Source organism: Atractosteus spatula, chromosome 2 (assembly GCF_055471065.1).
Source record: "Atractosteus spatula isolate fAtrSpa1 chromosome 2, fAtrSpa1.hap1, whole genome shotgun sequence".
Lineage (NCBI taxonomy): Eukaryota > Metazoa > Chordata > Actinopteri > Semionotiformes > Lepisosteidae > Atractosteus > Atractosteus spatula.
Genome location: NC_142707.1, coordinates 35,294,371 through 35,309,270, shown reverse-complemented (window position 1 = coordinate 35,309,270; position 14,900 = coordinate 35,294,371). Strand labels below are relative to the sequence as shown.

The 14,900-nt window shown below is 37.3% G+C and overlaps 1 protein-coding gene across 2 annotated transcripts in view; it reads left to right on the top strand.

Moving 5' to 3' along the window:
* The window catches only part of enpp1 (ectonucleotide pyrophosphatase/phosphodiesterase 1), a 52,361-nt gene that overhangs the window by 20,323 nt on the left and 17,138 nt on the right, over nt 1–14,900 (top strand). For both annotated transcript variants that reach the window (XM_088928086.1, XM_088928094.1), the window contains 7 exons: nt 1,009–1,069; nt 7,311–7,408; nt 7,701–7,780; nt 7,865–7,984; nt 11,962–12,071; nt 12,624–12,689; nt 13,505–13,577. In XM_088928086.1, the coding sequence (XP_088784212.1) occupies nt 1,009–1,069; nt 7,311–7,408; nt 7,701–7,780; nt 7,865–7,984; nt 11,962–12,071; nt 12,624–12,689; nt 13,505–13,577 (608 nt within the window). The remainder of the gene's footprint in view (nt 1–1,008; nt 1,070–7,310; nt 7,409–7,700; nt 7,781–7,864; nt 7,985–11,961; nt 12,072–12,623; nt 12,690–13,504; nt 13,578–14,900) is intronic.

Sequence of the window (14,900 nt, the reverse complement as noted above, 5' to 3'; positions counted from 1 at the left end):
AAGCTGACACTTTGTACTTTTTGAAATACTTCAAGCAAAAATAGCAAACATCCTGTCAAATCACAACCGCTGTTTATTTCCAGTCTATGTAAACACAGCAAGAAACTATGTACATGGCAGATGGTAGCACAAGGCATTTGTATAACCTAGGAACATGTCTATTTTTGGAATAACTATGAATTAAGTTTCAATTCATACAGCATTGACCTGATACCTGTGTAGCAGATACCTGTACCATACTGTAAAATGAGACTAAGATATCACTTTCCTGAGCTTTAAACAAAATTTGATTCCACTGTGTCAAATGTTTAGACTGTGACATAGTTTAGACTGATGGGGTTTAAAGAGATTTACCCAACAATGACAGATTAGAAAATGAAGGGTCTGACCACAGTTTGCACTTCACAGTAACATTCATGAACTGATGACTTTAATGTAATCTGTACTGATGACGTAGAATAGTATAGGTGATCAGTATAGATTACAACAGATTTGGTTTGTAGACTTAATGCTGTTGCAGGTTCTTGGTCACCTTATGTGGACTTGCCCAAACTGAAGTAATAATACCGGTTTCCCTGTGACTGAGACAACTACCCTTTTATGTCAAAAAGATTATATTTACACATCAGAAAGAAGTTCTGTTAGCCACTATGTTTTTTTTTTAATCCCCTCATCCAATACAGAAGAGTCAGTTTATCCCAGCAAGCAAGGGGTGCAGGACTGGCTACACGCTGAACAGAGCGCCAGTCCAATGTAGGACGCACATAGACACCAACACGCTCAAACTCGCATCAGGGTCAATATTCTCAGAAAGCTGTTAACCTACTATTAACCTATTAACCAATTGCCTTTGGCTTGAGGAAGGAAACCCAAAGAAGGAGAGAACATACAAAGTCCACACATACAGAATTAAAACTCACGACTCCAATGCTGCAGGGCAGTGATGCAAATCACTGTACCACTCTGCTGCCATGTTCAAGGTCAATCTTTGTTTCCCTTGCATTTTAGGAGAGAAAAGCTGGGTGGAAGACAAATGTGAGGACCTGGAAACTCCCACCTGTCCAAAAGGGTAATACAAATGTTCTAATTCTAGACTGATGGATTGACTTTTGTACAAACAAATGACAACTCTGAAACGTGTAAATTCACAGAATGAGGTGATTAATGTTATTGTGACAGTATTTCTGCTTATACTACAGTGTGTTTCAAGACCCTGTATTTCAAAGACCATTTGTTTCCATAGAAAGATTAGTTCATCAACTCTTAATCTTGTTATGCATTTTCTCTTTAATGTTGCATTTAGAGATGTGGTAAGAAATTAAATCAATACCTGATAAACCTTACCTTACCACAAACAAAGAGAAACATTAGGGGAGGCAGTTGGTTGGATATACTGTACAGTTGACTGGAGTTCAACTCTTTATAAATATACTGTTTATTACTCAAACCTGTTGGCCTTCCATATTCATCCTTCTTCTTACAAAGGATCTCTTGCCTGACAATGTCAATTTTGGTTTCCTCACTTCATGCATTCTTTTGTGTTGTACCCCATTCTGTTCTTTTTCTACCTTTTCCTGTTATCCCAGACATATATCTTTCAGTACTTCTTTGTGTCCTCTGTAGTTTCTGGAGCCTTTCATTTCAGACAATACAATCGCTTGCTCTTTCAGGATGATACTCTGTTGATACTCTTGTTCATATGCAAAGACTAGACTTTTGATTAAAACAGACAGTTCCCCTTTTCAGATCTCTATGAAACTGAGTGAGAAAACAATAATTGACAAATACTACCATTTTACGCTTAGCTTCTGTTATGCCACTTATACTTTTTACAATTTAAATCCCTGATTAAAACAATTTCTCTTTTGATATTTGCATATCTGGGTCTTTCCATAATCTCACTGACTACACTGTTCCTGTTTAGTTTATCTTTTATTTCAGTCTTTTACACCACACACAGCTAACAGCCTCAAAAAGCAGTTCACTTGCTTTTTCTCAAATCACTACACTCGGTTTGGCTTGTAGTCTTCCCTGCTATGGTCTCTGTCCCTGTATTGGAGTCATGCCACACATCAGTCGCAGCCAGAGATCCAGCATTGAACAGGCCAACCCACCACTCTCCTTACACAGTGAGGTTCCTTTCAGTTCCAATTCCTTCTCTCTGGGCTTCACAGCCACATGTTCACATATCACCGTTTGGAAAGCCTTTCCTGTCCTACCACCACCATTCAGTCACACGCCATATTTTTCTCACTCCTTCACATTTCTCACATTTTTCAATACTTGAGCAATACAAGGCAAGGCAGGAGACAAGACCTGTTACTGTCCTTTCTAAGTACCTATGTATCTCACACTGTCAAGAACAGTTCTTTCCAGGCCCTATGCGGACGACACGATCCAGAAGGTGAAGAAACAATAGGGAAAAATATCATGCAGGAGAGGCTCAGGAGACAGGGGGGCGTGTCCGAAGTGAGCAGGTGTCCAGGGGAAGTGAGTCCGGGAACAATCCAAGCATAAATCCAAAAGGGAAATCCAATACAGGAGGCAGAGTCCAAGACCAGGGGATCCATCCAAAGTAATTAAAAACCAGAACCGGGTCGGGACCGGCGGGGCAGGGAATCAGGAACAGGAAACTAAAACCATGACGGAGCCAGACGCAGCAGTACCCCGGTCTCTCACGAAACGGGATTCAATGAGAAGCACCGGGCAAACGCCTGCGTCTGGCTTTAAAGGCGGAACTAAAGAGGGGCTGGGCAAAGGAACAGGTAGGTGTAAGCAATGGGGGAAAATGAGGAAGGGCTGGAGCGCCCTTAAGAGGGAGAGTAGCGATCGTGACACACACGTTGCTCCACATCTGGGAAACACTGCAGGTCTTCTCCACCTATTGTCTTACTGCATACTATTCATTTTTCGCAAACTGGAATCATTTCTTGATTGTGTTTGTGATGCCCCTTCAGCCGTCTCTCAGAGTTGGAGTGGAGTTTTCCTTCTCTCTCTGTGGTTTAGAGAGCCCAGCGGTCTCTTCAGAGAAGTCAGGTTGTTTAAATAGGATAACCAACAGCTTTAGCTCATCCAACCATCAATTCCCCCCCAACTGTGGCTTCCTAAATGGACACCGACAGAAGGCCTGTAACACTTGAATTCCGTACCTCATTGTAAAGTGAATCATTTATGCCCGTGGCTGTATTTTGTGATCTATTACATATTCCTATTACTAGGCTCTTTAAATTATTTCAAATGTTTCTTTGTTGAATTCTCTCCAAGACCAGTTTAAATGTAGCTCACCTCTGAATGAAAACATAGTCCATCCTTTTTCCTTACTGAAAATGCATCCCAGTGGCCAAGGCAACCTAACCTTTCTTGGGCACACTATACCTTCAGCAATGTCTTGCGCTAGGTTCTGTAAATACTGTACGATCCCTGGCAGAGTGCTGTAAAATTCCCAGAGAAATCTCCCAGAAGAGGGACTGTGTTTCCCTCTGACATTTATTCACACATGAGCCAATGCCCTGGGGGTCCTCACCCAGCTGCTAGGAACTGGATGGCCCCCCAAAGTATGACTGTCCCCAATCTCCCTGTTAGTGTCTCTTAAATAAAAACGCTAAAAATATCTGGAGAAGTTGTCATGAACAAAAAATAGTGATAACTGATCTTTTATTCTTATTTTAATTAATGAAAAACAGCAAAGTTTTTTTCAAATGATTTTTCCCATTTTTTCCCCAAGATTGATAATATTAGAATTATCCAAATCGGCGTATTTTTAAATATCAAACTGGAATTTAAATGCCTTGTAGAATTGATAACGTTCCATTACTAGGTGCTGATAGGTTCAGTCACACAATAAGCTTTTAAAAATACTATTACAGTTTAATCCCCTAATGTCATTTTAGTTAAATTACATTTTAATATAAAGAGTTAGCATGTGTTCTAAAATTACTTTTAATATTTTTGTTTTTCTAAATTGGGACATAGAACTTAAGCAGCTAGTTTTTATGGTCAAAAGGTCCATTTGTATGTTTAAAGGAGAAATTTCATGCTTCTTTTAGAAATTTAAAGCAACTGAGATTTCATTTAGCCACACATTATTAAGGCTTGCAGTTTTTCTGGTGTTTCATGAATCTACTGTATATGAGGAAATTGGGACAGCATTTGCTGTCCCAATTTCCTCATCTCTTGTTAGGGAAATGTAAACTCCCTTCCAAAAAGATGCACAGTACTGTTGAAAAACTGTGGAAGCACACTGCTGCAAAACAAAATGTGTATCTCATAATTAAGAGAAAATGATCATGTTATTGCAAGATGGTAATTAATACTGTATCTTGTAATTTGGAGATACAGTATACAATATAGTGTACTGTATGTGATAATCACATGATAATACAATTCTCATACAATACCTAGTACACTGCTGCCAGCATAAAATACTGTACATTATCATTAGTTTACTTTCATGTCTAAGCAGTGAAATTGATTGATGTCTCTTGTTTAAGGAAACGTCTGAGAGTCGTCATGTTTGTAATGAATGTGTTCCCATTAGCTAAAAATTGTAACATTTAATTATGACTAAACCCCAGTGGAAAGTTGTCTATCTTTCTACGTAACAAGCTCATTTACTATCTCGTAATAACATAATTTTCATGTATTTAAGGGATTATGTTCTTGTAATTGTAAAATACATGATTTTTTTCCTTTATTGCAGCAATGCATTTCCATAAGAAACTAACATTTAACCTCTCAGAAACTATATATGTTATATCATACTCGGGCTACAGTAATTCTCAAATGTTCATGTGAATCAGTTATTAGTCTCAATACTAGATGTGGCTGTTTTCAGTCACTTTGGTGGGTGTGGTAAACTGTCACCATTCTGAGTTATTAGATTGTGGTTAATAACAACTGCAAACTGTCATCTCATCGAGGCACTTTGTTATTAGGCACTTTGTTGAGGCTCTTTAACTAACACTGCTGGAATCTGGTTACAATACATGCTATACTGGGACCTTGGCAGTCACTTCTACAGTTTTGAGCAGCAAATAAGGGCACAAGTACCATTGTTAGAATTTCAACAGCTCAGTGCTGGCTCTTTTACCCCTGCCACACTTTAGACTGTCCATTCATGGAGTACCTGGCTGTGCTCGACAAGGGCACCCCACAATATAATAAAGGTCTTCCATAACAGTCGAACTGCAACATCAGTAACATTAAACTACTCCCCTCTTCATCTCCATGTTCCTGCACAGCCATCAGCCCTGTTCTGTGTCCCATGAAAGATCTGTAAAAAACACTCTTCTTCAGAGAAAGCATTGCTTTGCTGCCATGTGTTGCATCAGCTGCCCACTGCACTTGAGCCTAGCAGCTGTGTGAGGCAGCAGTGTGATCAGGGCTCTATCATAACAGAAAAGTTGTGGATTGTGGATGCTGGGTGTGGCTGTTGCTGTTGTATCCTTGAGCAAGTTGTTATATTCAGATTACTTCAGTAATGTTCTCAACTGCATTGATTAGTATGCTTGTAAATTGCTTTGAAAGCTTCTGCAAGATAATAATAACTGTCTTTTAAATGCACAGTATAGAGGTGATGACAGCCTGGTTATTAATTATTATACAGTATTAATATTAATTATCAATACTGTATTAAAATAACATTGTAACCAGGTTACAGTATTTTATTGTAGTACAGTTTTAATAGACATTATTGTCTATCAGGAAATGGTCATCTTAAAAAAGGGGGATAATGGTATGGTCTTGGCACTGTGACACCAAATATGAATGGCTTCCTCAGAGATTTATCTGTTGATGGCAAGGTTAATACATTATAGGATAATGACATTCAGAAGCTCTATGTATTCTAAAGTATATCTATTATTACCTCAAAGGCTCTTAGCCTGTCATCAGAACTTAGAAGACACATGGTTTGTTCAAGTTACAATTCTGAGCTGACTGCATGATATGCACATGTGCTAAAATACCTCCACTATCATTTCTTATAATTTATATAATTTAGTTAAAGTACGCTTCTTTTACCTGACCAAATTTGAGCTTTGCAAAGCAAATACATGAGGATAATCAGCGATGACTAAATGCACTTGAAAAAGCATTTGGTTTAGGTTTTAATGATTGTTTTCTCTTGATTGTTTAAGCCAGTGCTGACAGGTAATTCATACTGTAGCTTAGGCTCACACACTGTGATCTGAAGCCCTGTGCACTTCTTCTGGAATTTAACATACTAGCTTTCTTTTTGTAAATTATAGAAAAAGCAAAATAATTGGGTTCAGTGGAGGGAGATATGCTTCTCTCGTGCTATGTTGTGTTTATTTTGTTTGTAATGTTGAGAAAGGCGGGATTAAGGACTACAGGCTAGTAGAGCCTTCTATACTTAATACTATACATTGTCTCAGAAGAGATCTCATTAGTTTATAAAATGGTATAACAGTGACCATACACAATAATAGTTTATTATTGTTCCTTCTATTTCTAACAGTGAACCCAGACATAGACACCATTGGATGGAAAACCTCACTCTGACTTTGCAGCTTTGTGGAGTGTAGGAACAGGATGTTTTTCTTAGGCCCCTATGAGCTTATTTTTGCATCTATCACATCCTTATTGGTTGTCCTCCAATAAGCAAACATGCTGTCCTTGAAATCCTCAAGTTGAGATGAATTTGAATTGGTTACTTTAAAAAAAAACAGCAGTATCTGTCAAGTTTTGGCAGAAGATGTAGGGGTTTAATAACTTTGTTCTAACTTCCATTGGCCAGTTGAAAAAATATCCAATAGCAAAAAAGGGGAAAACTAACAAATCTTGGCATAAGAAAACTTTTAACAAGTAATGTTCCTGTCTACATTACTTTACATATACATTAAAGATCCAGTATACTTATGTTTTCATTTTGCTTACTTGAATTTTCATGTGGAATGAAAATGAATGGTTAATCTGGGGGATGGTGTAATGGTTCCTGAAAACAGCAAAACATCTTTACAAAATAACCACCACCTTCTTTTGCTAGATTGCCACAGACCATATCCTGTGCTTGTCATGTCTGCATATGTGGGTTAGATTCATCTTCATTTGTGTCTGGGCCCTGATTTTTGTGCCATTCTGGGAGAAGGGAGGACATTCTATGAAGTGTTATTTAAAAATAACTGTTGCATGTATAATATACTTACAGTAAAAGTAACTGGCTGTTCTGTGACCCTTTAGGAAACAGGCTTACTGTCCTTTCCATTTTTACATATGTCGTGTTAGTGTGTCTTGGAGTATTTTAATTGTTCTTTATGCCTCTGAATGTGTACAAATTTGATTTTTTTCAGATTTTCAAAACCCCCCGTCATCTTGTTTTCAATGGATGGTTTCAGAGCAGAATACTTACACAAATGGGGGCATCTCCTCCCCACAATAGGAAAACTGAGTAAGTAAAATTGTTAATAATTAGAGGTGCTAGAGCAAAGAAAAGATCAATTAACCAATTTATTAATACTGCAAATTATCTCATTTACCTATTCTAACACTGAACTGAAATCATGTAAATAATAATTTAAAAGTGTGTTGTTCATTATGTTTATATACTGCATGACTGAAACTCAAGTGAACTTGTTTCCTCCCAATATGATAACAGTCATTCAAGCTTATTTACAGACTTCTTAAAATATTAAGAGACCACTCCTTCAGTATTGCATAGTTTTTATTGCTTTTTTTTCCAGAAACCTGTGGAACCACTACCCCTTACATGAGACCAGTTTATCCCACAAAGACCTTTCCCAATCATTATACCATTGTTACAGTAAGTATTTACAAATGCAGCAGAGTGTAGCTGAAGCAAAGCTCTAATTTGTCTCTAGGTTTACTAAGATATCTGTTTTTACAGGGGCTGTATCCTGAGTCCCATGGCATAGTGGATAACCATATGTATGATGTAACTCGTGATGCCATCTTCAGCCTTAAACTGCCTGAGAAGTTCAATCCACAATGGTACCAAGGACAGCCTGTAAGTACATACAGTACATTACTTAACTATCTACTCAAAAGCTGTGTGAATTAATGTAAAATTTAAAATTCAAATTTTAATAGCTCTAAGTTAAGAAAAACATGGGATAGTACAGTGTTTGAATCATCATAATTGTTTTTTTTAATGTTTTACTTCTGGTTTTACCATGTTTACTTGTACTTATTCCATATAAATTTATACTGTACATTGATTCTAAATCTCTTAAAGATATCGACTAGATACTTTCTATTTGCCTGCCCTACTGAATGTATGGGTGCAGAGTATCCAGTTTTACTGATGCATATTACATTAAAGATAACAATCCATCTGGTATCAGAAACATGCTTACTCCCGGTAAGGATAACCCAGAGACCATCTTAAAATCATAAGGGCAAGCCAGGACTACTCTCTGGATGTGATCCCAGTCCTTATCAGGGCATTTAGCCTAGCCAGTATGTCTTTGAAAGATGAGATGGAATCTATATGAGCAGACAGAGAATCAGACCCAGGACCTGCACCAACCTCTATGCCACTGTGCCTCGCCTTAAAGCTGCCATACTCTAAAAAGAACCCAAAAGTACTGACTAAATATTTTGAATGGTTGATACTTTAATGAATTTTGAGAGCAATGCCCAGAATAAGATTATAATAAACCTTAGAGATCATCCTCTTTATCCAATTATGTAAACCTCATAGGAACCATTTTAAATAATGATGGATTCTGCCCTCACAAATTAAAGCCTGCAAATGTTTTGGGCTCTCATTTGGGCAGACTGTGGTTTGCTTTTAAATGTGAGGAATCATCAAATGCTTGTTTGTTGGAAGCCTCTGGTAAAAAGTTTCGACTGGAAAGATTTCTTTATAGTTTCAGACAGAAATATTCCTTTCTAGATACAAGGGAATAATAACAAGCATTTGATTTTCATGTTCAGTGGAATCAAAGCCACGGCATGCTGCAACTGCTATGTGTGGAGGTGGACTGACACATTAAAAGTACTCTTCTGCTCTCAAGGGTCTCAAGAAGAGACAGTTTTTGCAGAGAACCATCACAAATTGCTAAATTCAGCTATAACCAAGTTGAACCCAGTACTGTTGCATAATGTACTACCTTCTATAGTACAATATGTATGGTTTAAAGACATAATCCTCCTTCATATGATAATTCAAGTACTAAAGCATTGGCTTTAAGTTAATTAAAATATCATAAATCAACTAAAACACAAAAGCAGTCACAGTACAGCTGTAATCACAAACTTAATGTAATCAGTTAAAATAAAAATATGAATCCCTCTTCTGCGTCCAGTGGATTCCTGCACTTTCTCTCTGTGCCTACATGATTACCATGTCCCACTGTAATGAAAAGAGCAATAAAACTGTCAGTGGACCTGTCAAGTTGTCTGCAGCCTGTTTTTCACCACACTGCTGACACGGAACCGGGAGTGTTAATTCAAATAGAAAAACAAGACCACGCTGAGATGCGGATGCTGGGTAGCAGGCTCACTCACTAGCTAGATTTGTCACACAATCCTAACCTGTTGTATAAATAATTTCAAAGTTGTGCTCAACAACCTTTGTCCTGTTTTCATTTAGCTCTGCTCTTCTTCCACCCAAGACCCTCTCAGCCAGATCGAAGCGCGAATAAGTGAATTCTTGAGTATTTAATTTGCATTTATTATGCCTATGGCTTTATTAGTAGCCATGACAGCTACACACCATTGTCGCACAGAGAGAACACGATCCTTGATAAAGTCATACCCTGCCTGGCATAGCTGCTGCCTTGGTGTTGACCACACTAGATTGAAGTATTATAGTGTAAAACTATATAACATTGACCAGAAAATAATAGTACAACTAAGTAATGCAGGACTTTATCAATATGGCACAGGGATGAGACTCCTCTACCACATCTGTATTCCGTCATTTTGAAAGAAATCTAGTTTTCCTCAACATGCCAGTGCATAATGGAAGTGCCTCCCCATGCAAGCACTTTGTACGACACGGGCTATAGTTAAACCACTTTGTCATTTCCATGCACTGTCATGAGTTTGACTGTAGCTGAGCTTGGTGTTGATATTGGGAAAATGTGGATGATGGCAGGGGGGGCTCATGACGTAAATTCTGTTCTCTAATGTGGGCAGCTGAATTATGCTAGAAGCTGTCAGAAAACAGTCATTTAAACACTAGTGGAAATTGGATACACTGTATCTATGGTCTTGCTTCAGTTTGTCTTAACACTTCATGATTACATTTGGAACTAAACAAGTTTAGTTAAATTAAACAAGTTCTGAAAGTGTTAAGGCAGCCGACTACACAGATTTTATACTAGCAAAATGTAAACTGCTTCAGCAATGTTTCATATGAAAAGATGTAGAGCTAGTTTTTGCACAGCCAAGTGCAATATAAAGGTATCTCAGTGGCTCACATCCTCATAAAATAACAGTTTTGGCTGAAGTGAGAACAGCAAACAAAGGGCCTTGTGTCTAACAATTGATAGTAGTATTGGAATTATCGTTCAGAAGGAGCACTCAGGGTACAGTCCCATCAATCCCAGCCAAAAGCACCTAAAAGTGCTCTGTCACAGGACACTCCAGTTTCCACCTACACCCTGAGTACAGTACAGTACATCTGGTATTATCACTGTGATTTCACACACAGACAATCAGTGATTCGAAGTCTCTAGCATCCTTGCAGCAAGTTCATGATTGCTTCAAAACTTCCCAAAGCTGTTTGAGTCTTTGAAACTGGGCTGATGCAAGGTTTTCCCACCATGAAACCAGGTGGTGGCTATGCAATGTGCATATATACTTAAATATCCAAAACTTTTTCAAACTGTAATAGTCTATATTAATTTGGTGCAACGAATTTCATAATCCTGGGATAAAACTGAATAATTATCCCTTATATTGTGAGCGGTTGCTCTCTACATATATGTTAAAACCACTTCAATTATTTGAAGTGGGTTTCTCTTTTGTCCAAGTATGATATTTTTAGGAAAATAATCATTAATTGATTTTGGCATCACTTTATCATCAATTAATTTATCATTCATGATCTACTGGTATACACTCAAATGACTTGTTGCATAAGCACTGTTGCAATGTGGTTTGGTACAGGTAAAGAGGTGATATACTGTACCGATTGACTGACAAGCCTTGTTCAAATCAAGAAAGAAAAACACAGAAAGTACCAATCTGCCCCATTTATCAAAAGAGCAACACCTTTGTGCCATCAGTGTGTTGAAGAGACACCTCGGGGGGAGGTCCAAGTGTGATGATCTAGGCAGGAGTGTGCTCTTGTTAAATTTCTATGAAACAAAGTCCAGTAGGATGAGGCACATTCCCATGTTGCTTGTAAAACAGCTTCCTTAAGAGATGAGAGTATGATACTTACACAACATTTCATCCATTGAGTATTCTTCAGTGAAGAATGTATGAGGAACCCCACACCCCATCTTACGAAGGCTCACCAACCACAACCTTGTGTTTCTTCTTTCTACTTTCAGTATGGAATTAACTTTGTTCCAAGGCATGACAGTTATGCCCTACTCACCAGACCTTTATTGTCACATGCCATTTCTGCTCATCCTATAGTACATCAAGAGCTCAGAGAGCACTAAAGAGGCACTGCTTGCTCAACACGAGAGCAAGACATACTGTATGAATTGCATTGCAAATTGTTTTGTTTCCAAGAGTGGTGACACACATTTCACAGAACACACCCTTTTGATCAACCTTGCTAATCAGCACAACTAATTTGCCTGTGCCATGTCAGTTGAATAAAATGTGTGTGTGCCTGCTACAAACTGTTTTAACATTTTACTGTTAACTTTACTGTCTCGCATTTAAAAGTAGTAAGTTTCTTTTTATGTATACTTTTCTGCCAATAAAATAGCAGGAGGAATTTACAAATGTTTTCCTTTCTTAATAGGACAATAGAAGTAAATTGTTAAAATCAGGGTCGATATATTATCTTTCCAGATCTGGCTGACTGCTATGTACAATAATTTGAAAGCTGGCACATATTTCTGGCCAGGATCAGATGTGGCAGTTAACGGGACCTTCCCAAACTTCTACAAGAATTATAGCAAGTATGTATTTATTTCTAACAAAGAAACTTATATGCATGAATGAAATACAGTAAGGTCTTTGAGCTGTGATTACTTAAATTGGAGATTTTTCCATAATTGAACTCAGGTAATGGAAACGAAGCTAGGACTGTCTCAGATAATGGTAAAAAAAAAAGTGCAGAAAGTGGAATAGAAAATACTGCATTTTGGGACAGACCAAAAATAGCAATTTGTAAAAGAAGAAAAATGTGTGAGAACGGCTTTCTGTTCATTTTGTAAATACTCCATCATTACTGAACTATGCATTTGCTGAGAAATATTCAAAGATTGGTTTGGAAAGCTACCAGAACACATTACTTGCATGAATAACATTAGATTTGTTTGGCTTCAAATCTGAGACGGTTTTACAAACACTGTGTACATGTAGATTTTTTTGGCTCTGTTGGTCTTATGATAGAGTTCAAAGACTTGATGATTACCTTAGGACAGGTTCTTAAGTAGCTGTTCTCTCTATGATCTCTGATTTTTCCTTAGGCTTAGTACATCATCTTCATTTTGTTTCTTTTTTACTAGGGGCGTCTCCTTTGAAGAAAGAGTTGCAACTGTGTTTAGATGGTTGGGCTTACCTGAGGAAGAGAGGTAATAATTATTTTTCACTTTCACAATGTTTTTAGACTTATGGATATTTTGGGATTTCTCATTTTCTCTTTTAGAACATGTTCAAATGTCACCTGAGTAAAGTGGATTTACAGCCAGGGTCCTTTAAAAGTACTGAAAATATTTGTATTCAAGCTGCAGTTTCTGAAGTCATCCATACCACAGCATCTGCAATGGTTTAAATCATAACAAATGGTTTAAATCATACCATTATTTTACTTGCATACAAAGAAACGGCAAAAGAACTATTTTCCATGAAACACATCCACTAAAGGAAAGGACTTATTTGTTTTATTTTGATGTAGGTGCATAATGCGTCAATTGTGAAATATTCAAGAGTTAATTATTGACAGCCGATGTTTTAATAAATTCTTTAGTATTTTTCTTTTTCGGCTATTTTTTCAGATGTTCTTCATGTGTGATGTTCCACACACATCTTAACGAGTAGGCTCAATATGGAATTAACTTCCAACACACACTGATGTAGCTCCCATTCAAGACTTTTGGAATACATGCATGTGTACATATAGGCATGTGGAAAGCCTTTAGTTTAATACAGATTTTGCTTCTCATCTAAATTATTTGTATGGAGGTGCCCATCAAAATCTAACATGCCAACTATAGGTGTGGCAAAGAGAAAATGTTTTTCACCTAAATTTTGCATGTGAGATTTAATTAAAAAAGCAGAGACGATTACATCAAAATGTTGTGAAAGCTTTACTGTAAATTGACTTTCTGATAGACAAAATTCTGGTTAATGCAATACTGCATACTGGTTTACTTTTCTTTGTTTTCAGACCTCAGTTTTACACACTATATGTAGACGAACCTGATTCTTCAGGGCATCGTTACGGACCAGAGAGTAGTTCGGTGAGTGATATTTAGGGTGATCCTACCATACCATTTACAATGGGACTTTTTGCAATAAGGTGAAATTTTAAAACTGCCCTAAAATGGAAATATTTTTATATGTAAATTCAGTATTATTTCTTTTCTGAAACGATTATCACTATCACATGCCTATATTCATTAAATGCATAATACTGAGCAGCTATTTGCTGTTTCTGGGTGGTACAGTGGTTAGCATTACTACTTTGAAGCCCTTGGGCTCTGGGTTCAATTCCAGACCTGTGGAGTTATCTGCATTGAGTTTGTATGTTCTCTCCATTTTTGAATGTGTGTTTGCCTGGTGCTACCATATAAAGAGATACCAGTAGGTAAATTGGGGTCTGTGTGTGCCCTGTTATGGACTGGCATCCTCTCCAGGGTATCTTGCCTTACGCCTGTTGCTTACTGGCATAGGCTCTGGCTCCTCCGCAATCCTGTATTGCATAAAGTGGATAGAAATGGATAGATGTTCACTTTCCTGCCATTCATCTGACCATGTGAAGAGTTGAATATTAATACCTACTCGTTCTAAAGCTTCATTTCAGGTCAGCAATGAGCATAATTCTGAATGTGTATATTATTTGCTTTTCTCATTACCAGTTAGCAGCAGGAAAGAAGAGAATGGAATAGAGTATAGATTGAGCATGTAAATTATTTATTTAGAGATTCTTTTTCTTGTGGTATTTAGTCTACATATTTATAACATTTAAAGGCAGGAATATTAAGAAATCACTTGAAGGTAGCATTACAGTGCGCCTTCCTGTATTATCTGTTTATAAAGAATAAATCTACACAAATCCTTAAGGATTAAATTTCAGTCATCTGCTTCAGAAAGAGACAGGACATCTGTGAAGTTCTTAAAAAAGGAGCTATTCAGTATACAGTGTTCCAATAAAATTATAAAACTACAGAACTTTTCCAATTGTGAATTGTGCCATGCTTTGTTTTATTTTTATAATAAATTAAATATTTTATATCCTTTTGAAAAATTGTCATCTTTATTAATGTGAAGAAAGTCTAAATTAAATTAACATTGATCAATTAACTTTCTTATGACATGCTGAACCCTGACCATCTGCTCTGTATTAAACCAGCAAGGCAAGCACAAAACTCAGATGGCATGGTCTTTGGCAGAATAACAGTAGCTGCTTTCTGATGAACTAGCACCTGTCCTCACTAATACCACATGTGTGGCACTGTTTTCGGTTCAAGAATGGTTTGGGCTCTCTGGGTCAAAAAATAAAAGCTGTGTTTTTGTTTTGATTCATCCAAAAATTATCCCTTCTGATTCAGATTCTTAATTAT